We start from the raw sequence: 17,799 nt of genomic DNA on the forward strand, positions 1-17,799 counted from the left end.
TTAAAGGGAGTTTGAATGCCCTATCCTGACAATGTTAAATTTAGTGACTTGGCTTCCCTGTATTTCAGGAACCACTGTAGCCATTGATGTAAAACTTTTACAGGACATTAAGCCATATGTTCTGAGTCTACTGAACTACAATAAAGCATTTCAGCTAGTGCTTTTGGAAGTAATTACGTGGTTAAAATTTTGTGTACCTTTTTTGTATGTTATCCTGAATAATTTTAATTATACATAACATTATGTTCTTTTTTAGTTCAGTAGACTTAGGATATGTATGTTATTACTCCCTGAAAATTTGAATATTCTATTCGAAGTTGTTTCTGAGATTTAGGGAAAAATGCAACAGAAAATGTAAATTTTCAGGAACAGCTTCTAAAGTTTCAAAAGACTCTAACTCACATAATATATGCTTATTTTTTATTTTTGGCCACACAGAAACATCCTGCACCATGCCATATATCGTCCTCTTGTTCTTTTTACAAGTTTTTTCTTCTTTTCTTCTTTCTGGACTCCTTAGTGGCCAACTGTGCTGCATACTCTGCTTTATCAATGTGAACCGTATCCCTTCAAGTTCTCTGATGCAATTTGCTCCAGGATTAATTCCCATATGCTGTAGCACTTTTACGCTACCAACGTTGCCACCATTAAAATCAATAACAGCATCACTGACCCCCCCATTTTAGTGTCTTCATTCCAACAAAAACATTTTTTGTTAAGTCCATATAAGATTATTGAATGACTCATTGAGATTTTGAGTCCGACCATGCAGACACTTCTTCAGTAATTCAGGATTTGCCAGGTCTCTGTAAATAGGTTTTATGATATCCATGAATGTTGCTGGGATGGAATGTTTATGGCTGTATGAACTGTTTGAGTACAGGGCATTGCAGTAATTGCGCCATGAATCAGGTCCAGAAGGGCAAAGGTGGTGTACTGGTTTTTCATCAGTTGACAGGCTGTGGAAGAAGGTAGCCCATACTGCCTGCTTCACTTTCAACAAATCTTCAGTATTATTTCTAATGGCCATCCCATAATACTGCTGTAGCTCATCAATCATTTTGTCTGTCCACTTGCCTCTTATGGTTTTACCATCAGAAAGTTTCTTGTCTTTTAAACTTTGTCTCAACTTCCTCAACCTGGTGCCCATCCTCTTCTGGACATGACCAACACATTCCATCTTCTCACCATGAGGCTGAGCAGCTACTACACTATTATATGCTTCTGAGTCTCCATAACCTAAGAACGTAGTGTAACACACCCCCTTTCGTTCACAGATCGACTAAAAATTTCAGTTGCTGCAGAGGCCACCATACCATCACTTATTCCTTCACAATTTCTGTCACAGATATGCTCTTCTTCATTCCCCGATTTTCACATATAACAATGTTCAGTTAAATCTGGAAATCTATTACATTTCCAGTATCCACACTGATCACCATAGCAACAGAATTCTTAGAACTGTAGCTGTGCTTCTGCCAAGTGCCATCAAAAGCTACTGGTATGTCAGTCATACCATCATTTATTCAGCAGCTTTGTTTACAGCACCATTCATTGACTCACATGCAACAGATTCCACAGCAGCTCCAATAGTCCTGCATACTTGTTGATTATACAAGGTGGGCATGGCAAATTCATCACGGCACATGTTGTTTCTTCTGCAGTGTGTCCTCAGCTAATAGTTCCCAATCCATAAAACCACCTAACATTTACTTCAAAACAATTATCTTTACACTTATCAGAATTCCAAAATGAACGAGTATATTTACAACTGACACAATTAATGATAAGTTTCCTTGCTAGTCCATTTGATAACTCACTGTCTTCACATAAACTAATTGGCTCTCCATATATTTTGCAACACACACATTCACCTAACATCCTTGTTGTTATTATTGTTGTTGTTGTGGTCTTCAGTCCTGAGACTGGTTTGATGCAGCTCTCCATGCTACTCTATCATGTGCAAGCTTCTTCATTTCCCAGTACCTTCTGCAACCTACATTCTTCTGAAGCTGCTTAGTGTATTCATGTCTTGGTCTCCCTCTATAATTTTTACCCTCCATGGTGCCCTCCAATACTAAATTGGTGATCCCTTGATGCCTTAGAACATGTCCTACCAACCGATCCCTTCTTCTAGTCAAGTTGTGCCACAAACTACTTTTCTCCCCAGTTCTATTCAACACCTCCTCATTAGTTATGTGATCTACCCATCTTACCTTCAGCATTCTTCTTTAGCACCACATTTCGAAAGCTTCTATTCTCTTCTTGTCCAAACTATTTATCGTCCATGTTTCACTTCCATACATGGCTACACTCCATACACATGCTTTCAGAAACAACTTCCTGATGCTTAAATCTATACTCGATGTTAACAAATTTCTCTTCTTCAGAAACGCTTTCCTTGCCATTGCCAGTCTACATTTTATATCCTCTCTATTTCGACCATCATCAGCTATTTTGCTCCCCAAATAGCAAAACTCCTTTACTACTTTAAGTGTGTCATTTCCTAATCTAACTCCTTCAGCATCACCGACTTAGTTTGACTACATTCCATTATCCTCATTTTGCTTTTGTTGATGTTCATCTTATATCCTCCTTTCAAGACACCCTTGTTACGAAATGTAAATCTATCAAAATATAACCTAACCTACCATTTACATAATTTTCAGTTTGAGAAAACTGTGTATCACAACATTTTATTTTAATCTTCAAAGCACTGATGGGCGTTCCTGTAGATACTGACGAGTTTGCCTGTATTTCGTAGTATGTAACTTCACATGCCACATCTTGAACACAATGCTTCCCTTTATTCAAAAATCTGTTATGAAACCCACACCCACATTTCTTAAAAACACTTTGTTTTGGTGTCATACTTTACCTTTTGAGACATTTACCTATCTGTTCATCACTTTTCCTCGGGTAAATGTCAGCACTTCAACATACAATGTATGTTTATACTATGAAATGATATGACACTGTTTTTGTCAGTGCTCTCAGTACATACGCGTATTTTAACCTCTATAATACAGCAAATATAAAAAAATTATCAATTTTATTAGATCTTGAAGCAATGCATGTAAAAATTTTAACATTTTCAATCAGTTTAGATTATATTTTTAAAAAAATAAAATAAAGTACTTCCCATGTGAGTTTATCAGTTTGTTCAGGAAATTGCAAATTTTAGAATTAGATAAAAATCCAAAAATGTGAAAAAAAAATTCCATTCTAACCCCTCTTAAATAGACTGAAGAACATATTTATTATAATGTTTTTTACCGCATTTTTTCCACTATGCGGTTCCAATTAAATAATATCACATCAAAAATTTATAGTATATCATGTGTATTGTAGAGTATCACTCAGTATTACATACATATAGGCCATTTATAATAGTGAAAAAAATGGCTTCTTCTTTTTACAGTATGGCACAGTCAAGCATTCACAAAAGTTTTAGAGAAACTGACATCAGCAGGAAAACCCTACAAATAAACAATATTACTTTTGTTCTTACTAAGAGAGAGTGGCTTTGTAATGGCACTCAAGTTATAATGAAATCAGTTCTTAGAAAATTGTACACATGAGGTTGCATAATTTACTTATCATTGTCCTTATTTTGTGAAATAGTGTGTCACTAAATGAACCCTTAAATACTTTGTGGTACATGAAATACATGGAAAATGTCATAATTCTTTATTTCCTGAAAAATATTATATTATTACAGAGACAACACACCAATATTTTTTTTTAAATTTTTAACATTTCTCTAATTGCAATGAATAATATTGTAAATAATACCATTTCAGTTCCAGGCACATGGGCAAAGGAACCCTCACATCACGTTGGAAATACTGGAAACACTGAAGAGGAACATGATGTGCCTGTCACTCAATCACCAGATCCATTTCTCTCATATGAACCATTACCTACAACTGAACCATCTCCTTCAGCTGAACCATCACCTTCACCTGAACCTTTTCCTTCATCAGGGCCACCCTATTTCCTTGATCCTTCAGTTTCACCTGAACCATCTCCTTCAACTGAGCCATCTCCTTCAACTGAGCCATCTCCTTCACCCGAGCCATCTCCTTCGCCCGAGCCATCTCCTTCACCTGAGCCATCTCCTTTGACCGAACCGTCTCCTTCACCCGAACCGTCTCCTTCACCCGAACCGTCTCCTTCGACCGAACCGTCTCCTTCGCCCGAGCCGTCTCCTTCGCCCGAGCCATCTCCTTCGCCCGAACCATCTCCTTCAACTGAGCCATCTCCTTCATCTGAACCATCTCCTTCAACTGAGCCATCTCCTTCACCTGAACCATCTCCTTCAACCGAACCGTCTCCTTCACCCGAGCCATCTCCTTCGCCCGAGCCATCTCCTTTGCCCGAGCCATCTCCTGCGCCCGAGCCATCTCCTTCGCCCGAGCCATCTCCTTCACCTGAACCACTTCCTTCATTGGTACCATATCCTGCAGCTGAACTATCGCATTCACATGAACCAACTCCTCCACCTGAAACAACTCCTTCACCTGAACCATCTCCTCCATTTGAATCACTTTCTTCATCAGAACCATATCCTGCAGCTGAACCAAGTCCTTCACCTGAACCAACTCCTTCATCAGAACCATCTCGTTCAGCTGAACCATCTCCCTCACTTGACACATACTCTGAACATTCTGCTTTGCTTGAACATACTTATCTTCCTGAAACAGTTTTCTCTACTGAGCTCTCCTCTTCTGGCCAACCTTATCCTCCAATTGAAATGAACTCCACACCTTCATCATCATCTCTGTTTCACCCCTTTTCTACATCTGAGCCTTCTCCTTCATCAGACACACTTCCTTCATCTGGAACGTTGCCTTCAGAATCTTCAACTCCATCTGAACCTGTGATGGAGGTGGAACATGATGTAACTCATCATCACAGAGAGACTGAACATGACTATTATCCTCGTGCACAAGGTGGTGGTTGGGCTGTTAATGAGAATCAGGCAACAGCAAATACATCAGTTTTAGAACCGGAGACAAGAGATGAGCTGGGAACATACACAGAAGCACCTGTGTTCCAAGATGCACAACCAACAGTCTACCCTGAGATGAAATCTACAGCACAAGAACATGACTCAGATGTTGCAACAGAAATAACACCATTCTTGCATGAGCTATCATATGATATGGCAACAGGAAATGCAAATCAAACGTCAAATGAACTACAGAAGCATCAAGAGGCAGAACTTTCTGAGAAATTTCAGTCGCCGCTGGGAAAACAATTTCTGGAATCACAGCCATTACATGAATCAGAACTAATGACAAGCTCACAGTCATCACTGTTAGCAGATAGCTTGCCGATCACTGAATCATCAGCAATTATGGATCATGCATCTGTAGGTATAATTCAGGCAGTTTCTTTTAATAATACAGCACATGAATCAAGGGAAATACCTGAATATCAGATAGGATCACAGTTAGAATCTTCTGGAGTTACTCTAAAGGAACATCTGTTACAAAAAAATAAAGGGACTGAGGCAGAATTTGATGGTTCACAAGAAATGACAACAAAAATTTCTGACATGCTTGTGGCTACAGAGCACATTTTGGTACCAGGGATAACTGCCATAAATGAAGTGCACCAGGAAGCTGAATACGTAACTCAACCTGCACCTGACCAGTCACTGAGAAGTAATGAAAGTTATGCTGATGCTGTAAAACCTGAAGCTGAATATGAAATGGAAAGAATGAACGAATCTGTTGGAAAATCTCTTTCAGATACATACATACATTCAGATGTTAGAGCATTCTTGCATCATTCTTCAACAGAGATGACAGAAAATACAAACCTGGAAGATGGTCTCCACAGTGTAGCAAATGATGTAAGTGATCCTAACAGAATTTCCCCAACTGCAGATATTTCTAATGAAACTACTATGTTGACACCAAATATTCATGACAACAATGTTTTAAATATTTCAAAACCAGACGTACTCCAGTATGATACTGCAGATTTTAACACACCTGGGACAGAAACTGCTAATGTATCACAAAATTCAGCAGCATATGATACATCTGATGCATTAATAGCCAATACGCCACTAGAAGATGTCACCAAAGAGAAAGAACATGTAGAGGATGTTACTGTGGATGTGGAGCATGCTGAGCACAACATCTCCTTACATTCTGATGTTTATAATAACATAGAATATCAACCAGAAGCCGAAACACACTCTAGACACTCACATGAACATACTGAGAATCAAGAAATCTCTGATGTGATTTATACCACATCTGTGCCCTTTATGTTGAAGGAAGACCATATGATTATGATAAATGAATCTCAGTTGATAAGTCCTACTGTAAATGAGAACAGCACAGCACAAAATATAAATTCCAGTATTCATATAAATAATAATAATTCTATGTCAGTCCCCAACAATGAATTTAATAATCAGCTCCTTATTTTACAAAATAGTAGTGCGAATCTAAGTACAGAGTCTCCAATACTTGTTCCTCATTATCATTACATGGAAACTATCAATAATTCTACTGATAATAAGGAAAATATGTTCCCTGAAATCGCTATAAAGAAAGCAGAGCTGGATGATATGGGAGAAGTCAGTATGTCTGACACAGCAACACAAATGAATGAAGGTATGTTTGCAGAAAAAGGCACTGAAGATGAAATGACAACTTCCCAACCATTACTCTCATTTAATGATGATGTAAATGCCTTACAACCTGATTCAGTGGTGGACACACTCCATAAAAATGTCAGCCAGGTGGATGATGCAATAAGTTTTGTTTCTAACACAGGAGAACAAAAACTTAATGATAGCTTTCCAGAGAGTATCTCACATACAGAACCAACGAGATTACATGACAATGAGATATATGATACAAATGTTCATAATAATGGGAAAAACATAGTATACAGTGAGCAGAATGGTACTGAATCACCATTTTTTGATGGAAAGGCAAACTTAGGTACCCCTGCTGATGACACAGTAAAAGGTAATTCTTCAGTCTCTGAAAAGAAAACAGGACATGCAGCAACTGAAAAGGATCACTTCAATGACATCACAAATCAAGAAAAAGTTATGAAAGATCAGATTAAGGATAAACAAAATATAAATGAGAGTACTATGCATCCACCAATATCTTCAAATGTTGAAGGTGTTACTACTGTTACTGGTCTTGATAATATAGCTGTAACTGAAACAAGAAATTCAAGTAATGTAGAAGAAACAGGAGTATTACATTCTGTGAATAATGTTGTTGGGATCTCGTATGCTACTGAGGTTCCTGATAAAACAGATCCAGCTTTACAAGTAATGGAAGTTACACCTACTAATGAAACAAACTCTCATATTTTTAAAACCACTGATGTTCAAGAAGTTTCAGCTATAAATACAGTACAGGGTGATACTCATAATGTTGCTTCTCACTTGGAAGATAGTTTACCCCCAGAAATAGCAACAACAATATATGGGTTTGAACCTGTTACATCACCTTCATTTAATATTGTAACAACAGAGGGTGAATCGCATCATGTAAACTCAACAGTTTCACCAGCTGATTTTGGTACATCACATGAAAATTCTGTTCTTGATATTGTACCTTCTTCACAAGACTGGACAGAGAAGGAGAACACTACATTAGCCAAATATAATGAAACTGCTCCAGTAGCACTTGATACAGAGCACAGGTCCGATAATGATAATGTCTCTAGTATTACTAAGAATGGTCTAAATATATCAAACATCAGTGCTGTGTTCACTGGCAACAATGAGGGTCATTTAGCTAATGTGGTCACAGATGTTGTCATGAATGATCCATTGATTTTGAATGAAAGCTCCATTGCCAGTGTCACCGAAATGAAAAATTCATCAGATGCCATAACACACCCAATTAATGAAGTTCAAGAGATGGAGAAGGGAGCACTTGGTCACTACACTGCTCAAATCTCTGGAGACAGAACTGTTGAGAACAGTACTCATAGAGCAGATAATCCAAATGAAAATCATATTTATAGTGATACTGAACCATTAAATCAGACTACAGTCTCTGTAGAAAGCATGCCTGTTTTTCATGAAATAAATGAAAATGGAGACATGTTGGGAAAACATAATGGTACAGAAGCTAAACATATTGAAAATGATATCATCAATGATTCACTTGAGAAAACAACTGAAACTGTAAAATTACCACCTTTTTCTGTAGTTGCCAATTTTGATCCCAGCTCATCACCAGTTCCTTCTGTAATACCACTTAGTACAGAAGAAAGTGTATTAAGCAACAATGCAAATACAAGTATGGAGTCTACTGAGAGCATAGGTGATTCAAAGTTACAAAACGTCACTATAAAATTTGAAACCCTTGATAATATACCTACAGAATACCCTCATGTAGTTAGTTATGATGGTCCTATTCCATTTGCTAATGGCTCTGATATTGCTAACATTTTAGTAAATCCTATAGTTCACAATGAGTATGTCGAAGAAAGCCATGAAAACAAATTATTGATTGGGATGGCTGGACCCCCACAAGCACCCTCAGTAACTACTCAGAATCCTGAAAATGTTCACAGCTTGGAACCAAGTGCAGAAGGGAATATTATTCCACCAACATCGCAAAGTATTATTGAATTAAGTCCAAGGATAACTGGAAATATGCAACAGGAGAATATGAATGGATCTACTTTAACTCAAACAAATGTTGACATGCCAAAAATGACAATGTCTGAAACTGCACCAATTGATCTTGATGTGGAGGGAGAAAATAATCCACCACTCACTAAAGATGAAGTTAAGAAAAAAGATTTAAATAATAATGGAAAGAAATCAGTCCTTCAGTATCTAGATACAGATTCAACAGGTGAAAATATCCAAGAAAAACAGGTAGCAGGTCAGTTTGACAAGAAAAATAATGAGAAATTGCTGAAGTTTGACAAAGAAGGTAGCAAGAAAGTTGAAAAGAACTTGCTGATGTCAGTGTTAAATGATACTAAAGAAGCAGAAGGAATAGCGGCACAAGTGGACCACATACCTGACACTACAATTCTTCCACATGTTATAGAGCTGAAGCATTCAACTGAAAATGAGTCTTCTCCAATGGCAGAAGGGACAATTCTGGGAGATAACCCATCAGAGACAATGACACTGCCATCAGTAGACCATGTTTCACCAATAAGTGAAATGACTCCCATTGTGGTTTCTCATACACCAGAACCACAGATCCCTCAGAATGAGAGCAATTTTGGCATTTCAAAATCTGAGGATGAAATAAATGTTGTTGACAATGAAGAAAATAAACCAAAAATTACAGGAAATGTTTATGTAGAGGAGAAATCTTACAAAATATTGAAAGATGATTTGAAAGGTGCAGAGTTGACTGGTAGTACAAGTGAAGAAACAGTTAATGGCAGTAATGAAAGTGCAACCCTTGTGAGTAATACATCTCAGCATCATTCAGTTTCTTCTGTGCAAAACTACAGTGTAATTGAAGGCATGGAAGATATGAAAACTGAAATTCCACAGAATTTTGATGAAAATGTTGTTCCGAAGGAAGGTTCACTGATTTCAGAAGGTACACAGGTAACAGAAATGCCTCCTACTCTTAACAACAGTGGCTTCTCTCAAGATAATGTTACAGAATATGCAATCAGTTATAAAATATCTAAGTCACCATTAGCAACAGAAAACAAAGTTCCATTAGATATGCCATTTAGCGAGACTGAAAATCCCTTTACAGAGACTGAAGAGAAGACTGGAAACATAAACATTGTGGCAGATGTAATAAACTCTGATAATTCCTCAATACAACAAAATTCCTCAGGAAGTTCTCATATTTCTACAATGAAAATTGAAGAAATAACTGGGAATATGCACCTAAATGGACAGCCTGTAATTGAAGCTACTAGTGAAATGGTATTCAAAAATCCTGTAAATATCTCTCAGGATAGAGAAGGCTTGTTCTTCTCAAGTAATGAAGCCAGAGAAGTGTTACCTCCAGAACTGAATGAAGCAAAACCCTATTCATCCACAATACTTCCTGAAATATTCATAACGCCTTATCCAGTTACAGTGCAGGACTCATCTAAACAATCAACCAGTAGTACCTTGAATGGTTTTGGAGGAATAACTGTTAACACAACAAACAATAACAAAGCTATTGATGACTCTGATGAAAACCCAAGGGAAAATGAAGCAGCAGAAGATGAAGCTGTCCAACCTCTCACTGTGTCTACAGCTGAAAAACTGCCCATGTTTTTCTCAAAGTGTGCAGCAGGTAAATTATCTTAATTTTTTAGTAATTAACAATAGCTAGTGAGCTGAAAATGTACAAATAATGCAGATTTAATATTTGAGGTAACTACTAATTAGTAGTATTTATTGGTTTTTCAAAACCCATATTAATTCAAGTCATGTACCGAATGCAAGTATCAAATAAGAAGCACAGTGACAGTGGCTGTGAGATGGATATGATTATATTAACAAACTGATAAGCTAGCAAGCACTGTACTACCTTGTTACCATCTCCACTTTTGCATCTCTTACTTACTCACTTTTATCAGAGGGTAGGGATATGTTACTTAAATCATGTTGTGCAGTATTTTTTACTGTTTCTTATTTTATTGTCAACTTAGCAATTGCATTTTGCTATGCAAATGTGTTTGCAAAATCAAGTTTATTTGAAATTTAAATTTAGTAGCTTTATCTCAAAGCACATCAGTTGTTACTGTAACAACTGAAAACTGAAATTGTTACTAGGCCGAAAGAAACTGGCAATTTCCATTGCTCTTTGTCATAATGCTTGTAAAACATGCTTATTTGCATTTATCTCTGTAAGAAATTTTGCTTTAATTATTAAACTGTTAAATAAACAAGCATCAGCAGCACAGTACATTACACTCTAGTAATCACATTTAGGAAATAGAATTGTATTAGCAAATTTTTTGCTGTAAACTGCTTTGAAATGAGCCTTAACTGTATAGATCCTTATTGGCAGTAAAGGGAGGTTGGTCATAACAAGCTGATGAAACACTGTCTGCATTTGAACTAGCTCTACTCTATTATTCATATGTTCTTAGGCATTGATTTTTGAATCTGAACTTTAAAAAGTGTATTCACATTGCCATCTTCCTTGTGGTTTTCAGGTCAGTTCCAGTGCACTAATGGTACAACAAGGGAAGGTGCCTATTGCATTAGTTTGTCAGCAAAATGTGACTCTATAAATGACTGCTCTGATGCATCAGATGAAGATGGATGTATTGAAGAAGGTTGCCCAGGAAATTTCCAGTGCACAAGTGGTCAGTGTCTCAAGCGGCATTTGGTGTGTAATGGTATCATTGACTGCAATGATGGCAGTGATGAAAAAGAGTGTGGTAAGTCTTTGTACTGGTTTGTGCAAAATCTGATTTTTGTGTTTTGTGATTTATGCAATAAGTCACTCTACTGAGAGAAATACAATATTTCAGATAAATGGCAGTGTAAATCAGATGAATTTCAATGCCCATCTGGAAGGTGCATCCCTGTTCTGTGGCAGTGTGATGGAAAACCAGATTGTCACAACCATACTGATGAATTTAGCTGCCCAAGTAAGTTTATTTGTAAATATCAATTCATTAGTCTGAAAATGAGTTTTATGGTATCTATACTGCAAACTGTTGTGCTGTTAGTTTCACTATTATTAAATTGCTATTTCCATTACAAAAGCACACAGCGTAGTAGCTGCAGTTTTCATAACAGATGCTACTAAGCTTTAGCTTCACTCTGGCTTTCCTGAAACAAAAATAAAACACTCCTTTATTATTGTCTATCTTTCACTAGATAAATGAAGTGCTGCTTTTTTTCTTTTTAATTCCAGTATTCTTATTAATTGTCTGCCTCCACAGCTGAACAATCAGTGTGACAAACCCTCATGCAGGGGGACCCATTTTCCATTCCCAGTACTGCCAAGGATTTTTCTTTTGATGGAGGACTGGACTGATGTGCACTCAGCCTTGTGATGCTAATTGAGCAGCCACTCGATGAGAGGTAGTGGCTCCAAGGTCGAAACATTGACAACTGCCAGGAATGTGGTTTGCTGACATCATGCCCCTTGATACTACGTCCGATGATGAATGGCTGAGGATGATATGATGGCCAGTCAACTATTGCATAGTCTTCAGGGCCTGATCATGGTTTTTCTTTTTCTTTTCTCTTATTAATTACTTTTTCTTCAATTAATTAACCCTTTCACTGCTGTGGGCATTTATGCACATACCCAGGCGCTGTGGGCATATATACGCACACCACTTGGGTTTTGTTACAGTGTTATCACATCCACATGTGTTGATGTCTCCCTGTTGTGGATCAGTTACTAGGCCAAGTCAAAAATTATCCAGATTTTCTTAAAAAAAGCCTTTTGTAGTAGTTGTACTGTGTTCTGTGAATGCGTGCTGGCAGTTGGTATTATTGTGGTGGCGTGTGCCTCACTTGACCTTCATTGCAAGTGAGCCAGCAGTGGCAGTGGCAGCATAAAATGTCCACTAGACTAGCTGTTTGTGCAAAGGAAGAACAAAGGACAGTGATATGATTTCTTTGGTCAGAAGGAGTGAAATGGGCTGAAATTCATCAGAGACTGTTAGCACAGTATTTGGACAGTACAGTGCCCTTGTCAAGTGTTTTTGAGTGGATCAAGAAGCTCAGAAGTGGCCAGAGAAATGTGATGCGCAAACAGGGAGTATGGCACCTGTCAACATCCTCAATGGCCAACAAAATGGCACAAACTCAATTGATGATTTTAATGAATAGACGGGTTACTACCAGTGGTGTAGTCGTGGTTCTGCCTGTACCATCAGCTGTGATTAGCTTGGCTTGCATAAAGATTTTTTGTAGTGGGTCCATGACAACCACTGAAGAACACAAATTCTAACATCTTGAGATCTCCCAATGCTTACTCAATCATTACAACAGATAAGGCGAGTCAATTTTGGAAAGAATAGTGTTCTGTAATGAAATGTGGGCTCATCACTATGAGCCAGAATCAAAATGCTAGAGTATGGAGTGGAAGCACCCTGAATCACAAGTGAAGAAAAAATTCAAGTTGGCAGCATCAACAGGAAAGATTATGCTAACTGTGTTTTGGGATGCAAAAGGGACTATACTGGAAGATTATATGGAGAAGGGGAAACCATCAACAAAGACTAGCACTGTGGATTGCTGACCAACAATGACTTAAACCAGCAATTCACAGCAAATGATGGGGCCTTTTGTCACAGAAGGTGTTGCTGTTGCATGATAATGCTTGCCCTTACAAAGTCATCTCACCCTTGAAGCCATCCAGAAACTTGGTTTCTGGCTGTTGGAATCATCCTTATAGGCAAATGTGCCCTCACAAACACACAAAATACTTCTCTCCTGGCCTCCTCAGTAGCACCCAGAGATAGTTTGACAACCAGTATGACATAATTTATAAAATAAAGAACTGGCAAAAGTCTGAGCATCGGTGTATAGTTCAAACATTACTCTAGGAAAGATAAAGCTGCGCCATTCAAATACTTCTCCGTGATCTCAGTTGCATTTGTGCCTAAAAATGACTAGGTGTTCATCTGTCACAATATTGGTGACTGCCAAGGACATTACCTGACATTAAAACTTACAAAATAAACAGTACTAGTCACATCAATAAATAGACAGAAGGAAGAAAGGAAACAAATCAATGGAGATTTCAAAGTTGTTAAATTGTACTTGCACAAACTAGAAACAGCGAGGTAAATAATATACTCCAGGGGATCAATAAATTTGTCAGTAAATAACATTTTTCTGCAAAGATAAAAATTTATTCCTCCACTGTATATAACACATATAGTCCAAAAAAAATTCAGATCTTCATCTCTTTTTATTTTCTTGCATAAGAAATTTGTTTCTTATACTGTATAATATTTATTCATGGTAAAGACAATCCTTGCCTTGACCAGATTTCTTTCCTGAAAGCAGTTTTTTAAGATCAGGAAACGACCAAAATCAGGATAATTTGGTGTGTGGAAAACTATTGAAGTGGTCCATTCATGTGCTTTTACCATCACAATGGCTGTCTTTTTTGAGCATGTCCATTCTCCTGGTACTAGATCTTCTTTTTACACAATAACCTTGGTTGTATATATTTCAATTGTACTACTGGCCAGATACTTCCTGGCCATCAAAGCTGCAACACTAGGAAGGTGGCATGCAACAAACTTCAAATAGGACTGAAGTCAACTGCTTGCTTGGTTATACAAATGTTAGTATTTCAATGCAACTTCACAGAATAGGAAGGAGTAACACCATATTTAGAAGTGTCATAATTTGATAATTTCAGTATGCACCCTATCAAGACTGTAGTTTTTTGTTCGGTGGTACTGCAACTCTTGTTTGATGGGATTCCACAATTGTCATGCAGTGAATAAGAAATCAGTGGGTTCAGGAGGGCTATACTCAGTGCCATGCAGATTCTCAATCATAGCACGTTACTAACTTCTGAAGAAGACAAGCCTATTTTTGCTCTACATGAAATTTCATGCAGAACTAGGACTCAGACCCAGATTTCCTGCATTATGCAAGTGGTTGCCATAGCCCCTTGGGCTATCCATGCATAACCTACTGTCAGATCCAAGCTTCTATATGCTGTCATTTCAGTGTCACAACCTGTACTCATACACAAATTATGTAATTCCCATTTTAAATTAAAGTTACTGTCTGGTACTGGCAGATGGATATAATACTGCAGTGTCAGAGTTGTTAAGAGGAATGATGTAAGATTCCTTCAGACATACATGCATGTCCGAACGGGCAGTAATTGTGGCAACTACAGGCATTCTGAAATACATGAAATGTATCAGCTGTATAAGGGAATGCTGTATAAGGAAATGACAGCAATGAAAATGTGTGCTGGACAGATTTCCCACATTATGCGAGTGGCTTCCTTAACTGTTTTGGCTTTCTGTGCACGACTCATGGCCAGACCCAAATTTCCTGTGCCACAGCATGAGTCGTACACACATTATGTAATTCCCACACAGAGGAGGGACATTTTAATTGAAAGTTGTTGCCTGGTATCAGCAGATAAGTTCAATGTTGCATTGCCTGTGTTGTTAAGAAAACCCATGCAATGTTCCTTTGGGTATACATGTGTGTCCAAAGGAACATTGCATTCTCCTTAACAATGCAGGCACTGCAATATCGCATTGTTTGCTAAGCCAAGCAGGATCCATACAGTGTTGTCACATATTTTGAATCAGGAAATGGTACTGTTTGCAGCAAGACAAGTAATAATGTGGATAAGGGAACATCATATGGCAGAACATGGACTTGGTACAACAAACATTGTTGTGGCTTCATTTTTCACAGCAACAGAAAGAGTGGAGGAGAGAGAGAGAGAGAGAGAGAGAGAGAGAGAGAGAGAGAGAGAGAGAGAGAGAGAGAGAGACTTTGCAATGCTGAACATAACAAATACATGGTTACACAAATAATAAATAGACAGTTGAAACAAATGACCTGTCATAGGACAGAAGAACTACAAAAATTATATCAATTTCAAGATGCTAAAGATGATAGCACAGTACAGTAACACAACATCTACTTGTCATTTATACTACATGTAATATGAGCACTCAGATGTTGCACATTAGCAACCAGTGACAATAATAATGACCATATTAATAACCGCATGACCTTCACAACAGAATACATTATCCTCAGGACAACAGATGCTCACAGCGACCTCCCTGCACGTCCAAACATTGTGCTGGATCATACAACTGCAGCCACAGTAACAAGAGCAGCCTGAACATGTACTGCGAATTGTTCTACATTCGTCGGCAGAGTAGAGTACACATGCTCCTTCAGGTGTCCCCACAGGAAGAAATCCAGTGAATTTGTGCCAGGCCATAGAACTGGACCTCCACATCCAAGCCATTTCCCTGGAAATGTTCTGTACAAATACTGTTGCACATTAATTCCAGAGTGTGGAGGTGCACCATCATCAGGGTGTATACGACCCGGGACAACCGGGAGATCCAGGAAAACCCAGGAAACTTTTTCATTAGGGAGAAAACCGGAAAAAACCTGGGATTTTTTTAGAATTCCAGGAATTATTCGTTGTTTTAGTTTTCAGTTAAAATTTTTGTAATTTTGACTGGTGAGAACTGATACTCAGCCCGCTACTGCAGTATAATACTGCAGCAATAAAACATAAACAAGGGAAAGAAGAGCAAAATAAACTTAAGTTGCAAAGGAAATGCACCGTTTCCAACAACAAATGACAGTGCACACACAAGTGCCTGCTAACACCAAAATGTGTCGAAGGCCTTAGGATGAAGACTATGCAATACTTCATAACAACAAACTGCTTCCGATGACCGTGAGGCCACAATAGTTTGCATTAGGTTCATTTGAGCAGTTGTCAGCAGGCTCATGCGCATGCACAGTTGATTCGTGTATGAGCAGAACCTACTACCGCTTATGGCTATTTGAAGTATGGCTGTTAGCTGTATCAGCAGTCACACACAGCAGGAAAAATTCTTCTGGCAGTCCAAGCTGCCAAATTCACGCATGCGCAGAGCAGTTTAAGTAGCAATGGAGAGCATGATAATCTCCATGTGACCTGTGTTTAGATTTAGTGATTTTGTTGTTTCTTCTTTGTTTACAACTCTCATGTTAAATGCAAACAAAACAAATTTCTGTGGATGAGAGCTAGCAAGTGAATTAAAATAGTCATATAATTACAAAAGACTGAAATGTTATTAGTTTTAGTTTCCTGATTTTATTTTAATTCCAGGTTTTTGGCAGTCAAGCATTAATTGCCTTTCAGAATACTGAAGTAATTTTTGTCGATTTGCTAAAGAAACTTGATTTTTATGAATCTTTTCCACAGAATCTTTTATTTGAAACAAAGTGTTTTATTCCACAGTACTGGCTAGTGTTTACTGTTTGCTGAATTACAAGTGTCTTTTATCCCCTGGCATCTATGGCGTTACGTCATAATAAAGAATAATATAATAAAAGTGTTTGACACCTGCAAAAGTATTTTTGAAGAAAGGCTTTTCACATAGGCAAGTGAACAGTGATGAAGACCTACAAATGACAGAACAAGGAAGGAGAAGAGGCCTTCAGATCGACTGTTTATCTACCATTTATTGGGAATATTTCTTCACAGATAGGCAGAATATTGAGAAAGTATCAAGTGAGAGTCATCTTTCGCCCTCCTTCCAAAATTTCATCACTGGTGGGATCCGTTAAAGATGACCTGGGCCTGCGTAAATCAGATATTTACAAAATTCCGTGTGAATGCGGCAAATCATATATAGGGCAAACAACACGAACTGTGCAGGAATGCATTGTGGAACACCAAAGGCATACTCGCCTTCTCCAACCCACCAAGTCGGCAATCGCCGAACATTGTACTTTCCACAGACCATTCTATGAATTACAATGACACAAAAATTTTGGCCCATAAATCAAACTTTTGGAGCACAATTATCAATGAATCTGTGGAAATAAGATTGTCTGACAACGAGGCTCTCATCAATCGAGGTAACGGTTATCAGCTAAACTCTGCTTGGAATCCTGCTATAGAGAAACTTCGTAGTCGACATAGTTATCTGCAGCTCTCCATGCTACTCTATCCTGTGCAAGCTTCTTCATCTGCAGGTACCTACTGGAACCAAAATGCAGTCGCAAGAACTTCAAAACAACAGATGACAGATGGTGGGAAACAATGAGCAATCTAGTACTGGAGGCTGGGTTTTCGTGCACCACCTCCCAGTATAATATATATGTATTTGTATACAACT

The 17,799-nt window shown here is 38.0% G+C and overlaps 1 protein-coding gene across 4 annotated transcripts in view; it reads left to right on the forward strand.

Annotated features, from left to right (window-relative positions):
- Positions 1 to 17,799, forward strand: part of LOC126337069 (mucin-17-like) — a 471,154-nt gene that overhangs the window by 414,986 nt on the left and 38,369 nt on the right. For all 4 annotated transcript variants that reach the window (XM_050001404.1, XM_050001401.1, XM_050001402.1 and 1 more), the window contains 3 exons: positions 3,804 to 10,274; positions 11,143 to 11,370; positions 11,464 to 11,583. In XM_050001404.1, coding sequence (XP_049857361.1) covers positions 3,804 to 10,274; positions 11,143 to 11,370; positions 11,464 to 11,583 — 6,819 coding nt within the window. The remainder of the gene's footprint in view (positions 1 to 3,803; positions 10,275 to 11,142; positions 11,371 to 11,463; positions 11,584 to 17,799) is intronic.

The sequence above is a fragment of the Schistocerca gregaria genome, chromosome 2, assembly GCF_023897955.1.
Source record: "Schistocerca gregaria isolate iqSchGreg1 chromosome 2, iqSchGreg1.2, whole genome shotgun sequence".
NCBI classification, from domain to species: Eukaryota; Metazoa; Arthropoda; class Insecta; order Orthoptera; family Acrididae; genus Schistocerca; species Schistocerca gregaria.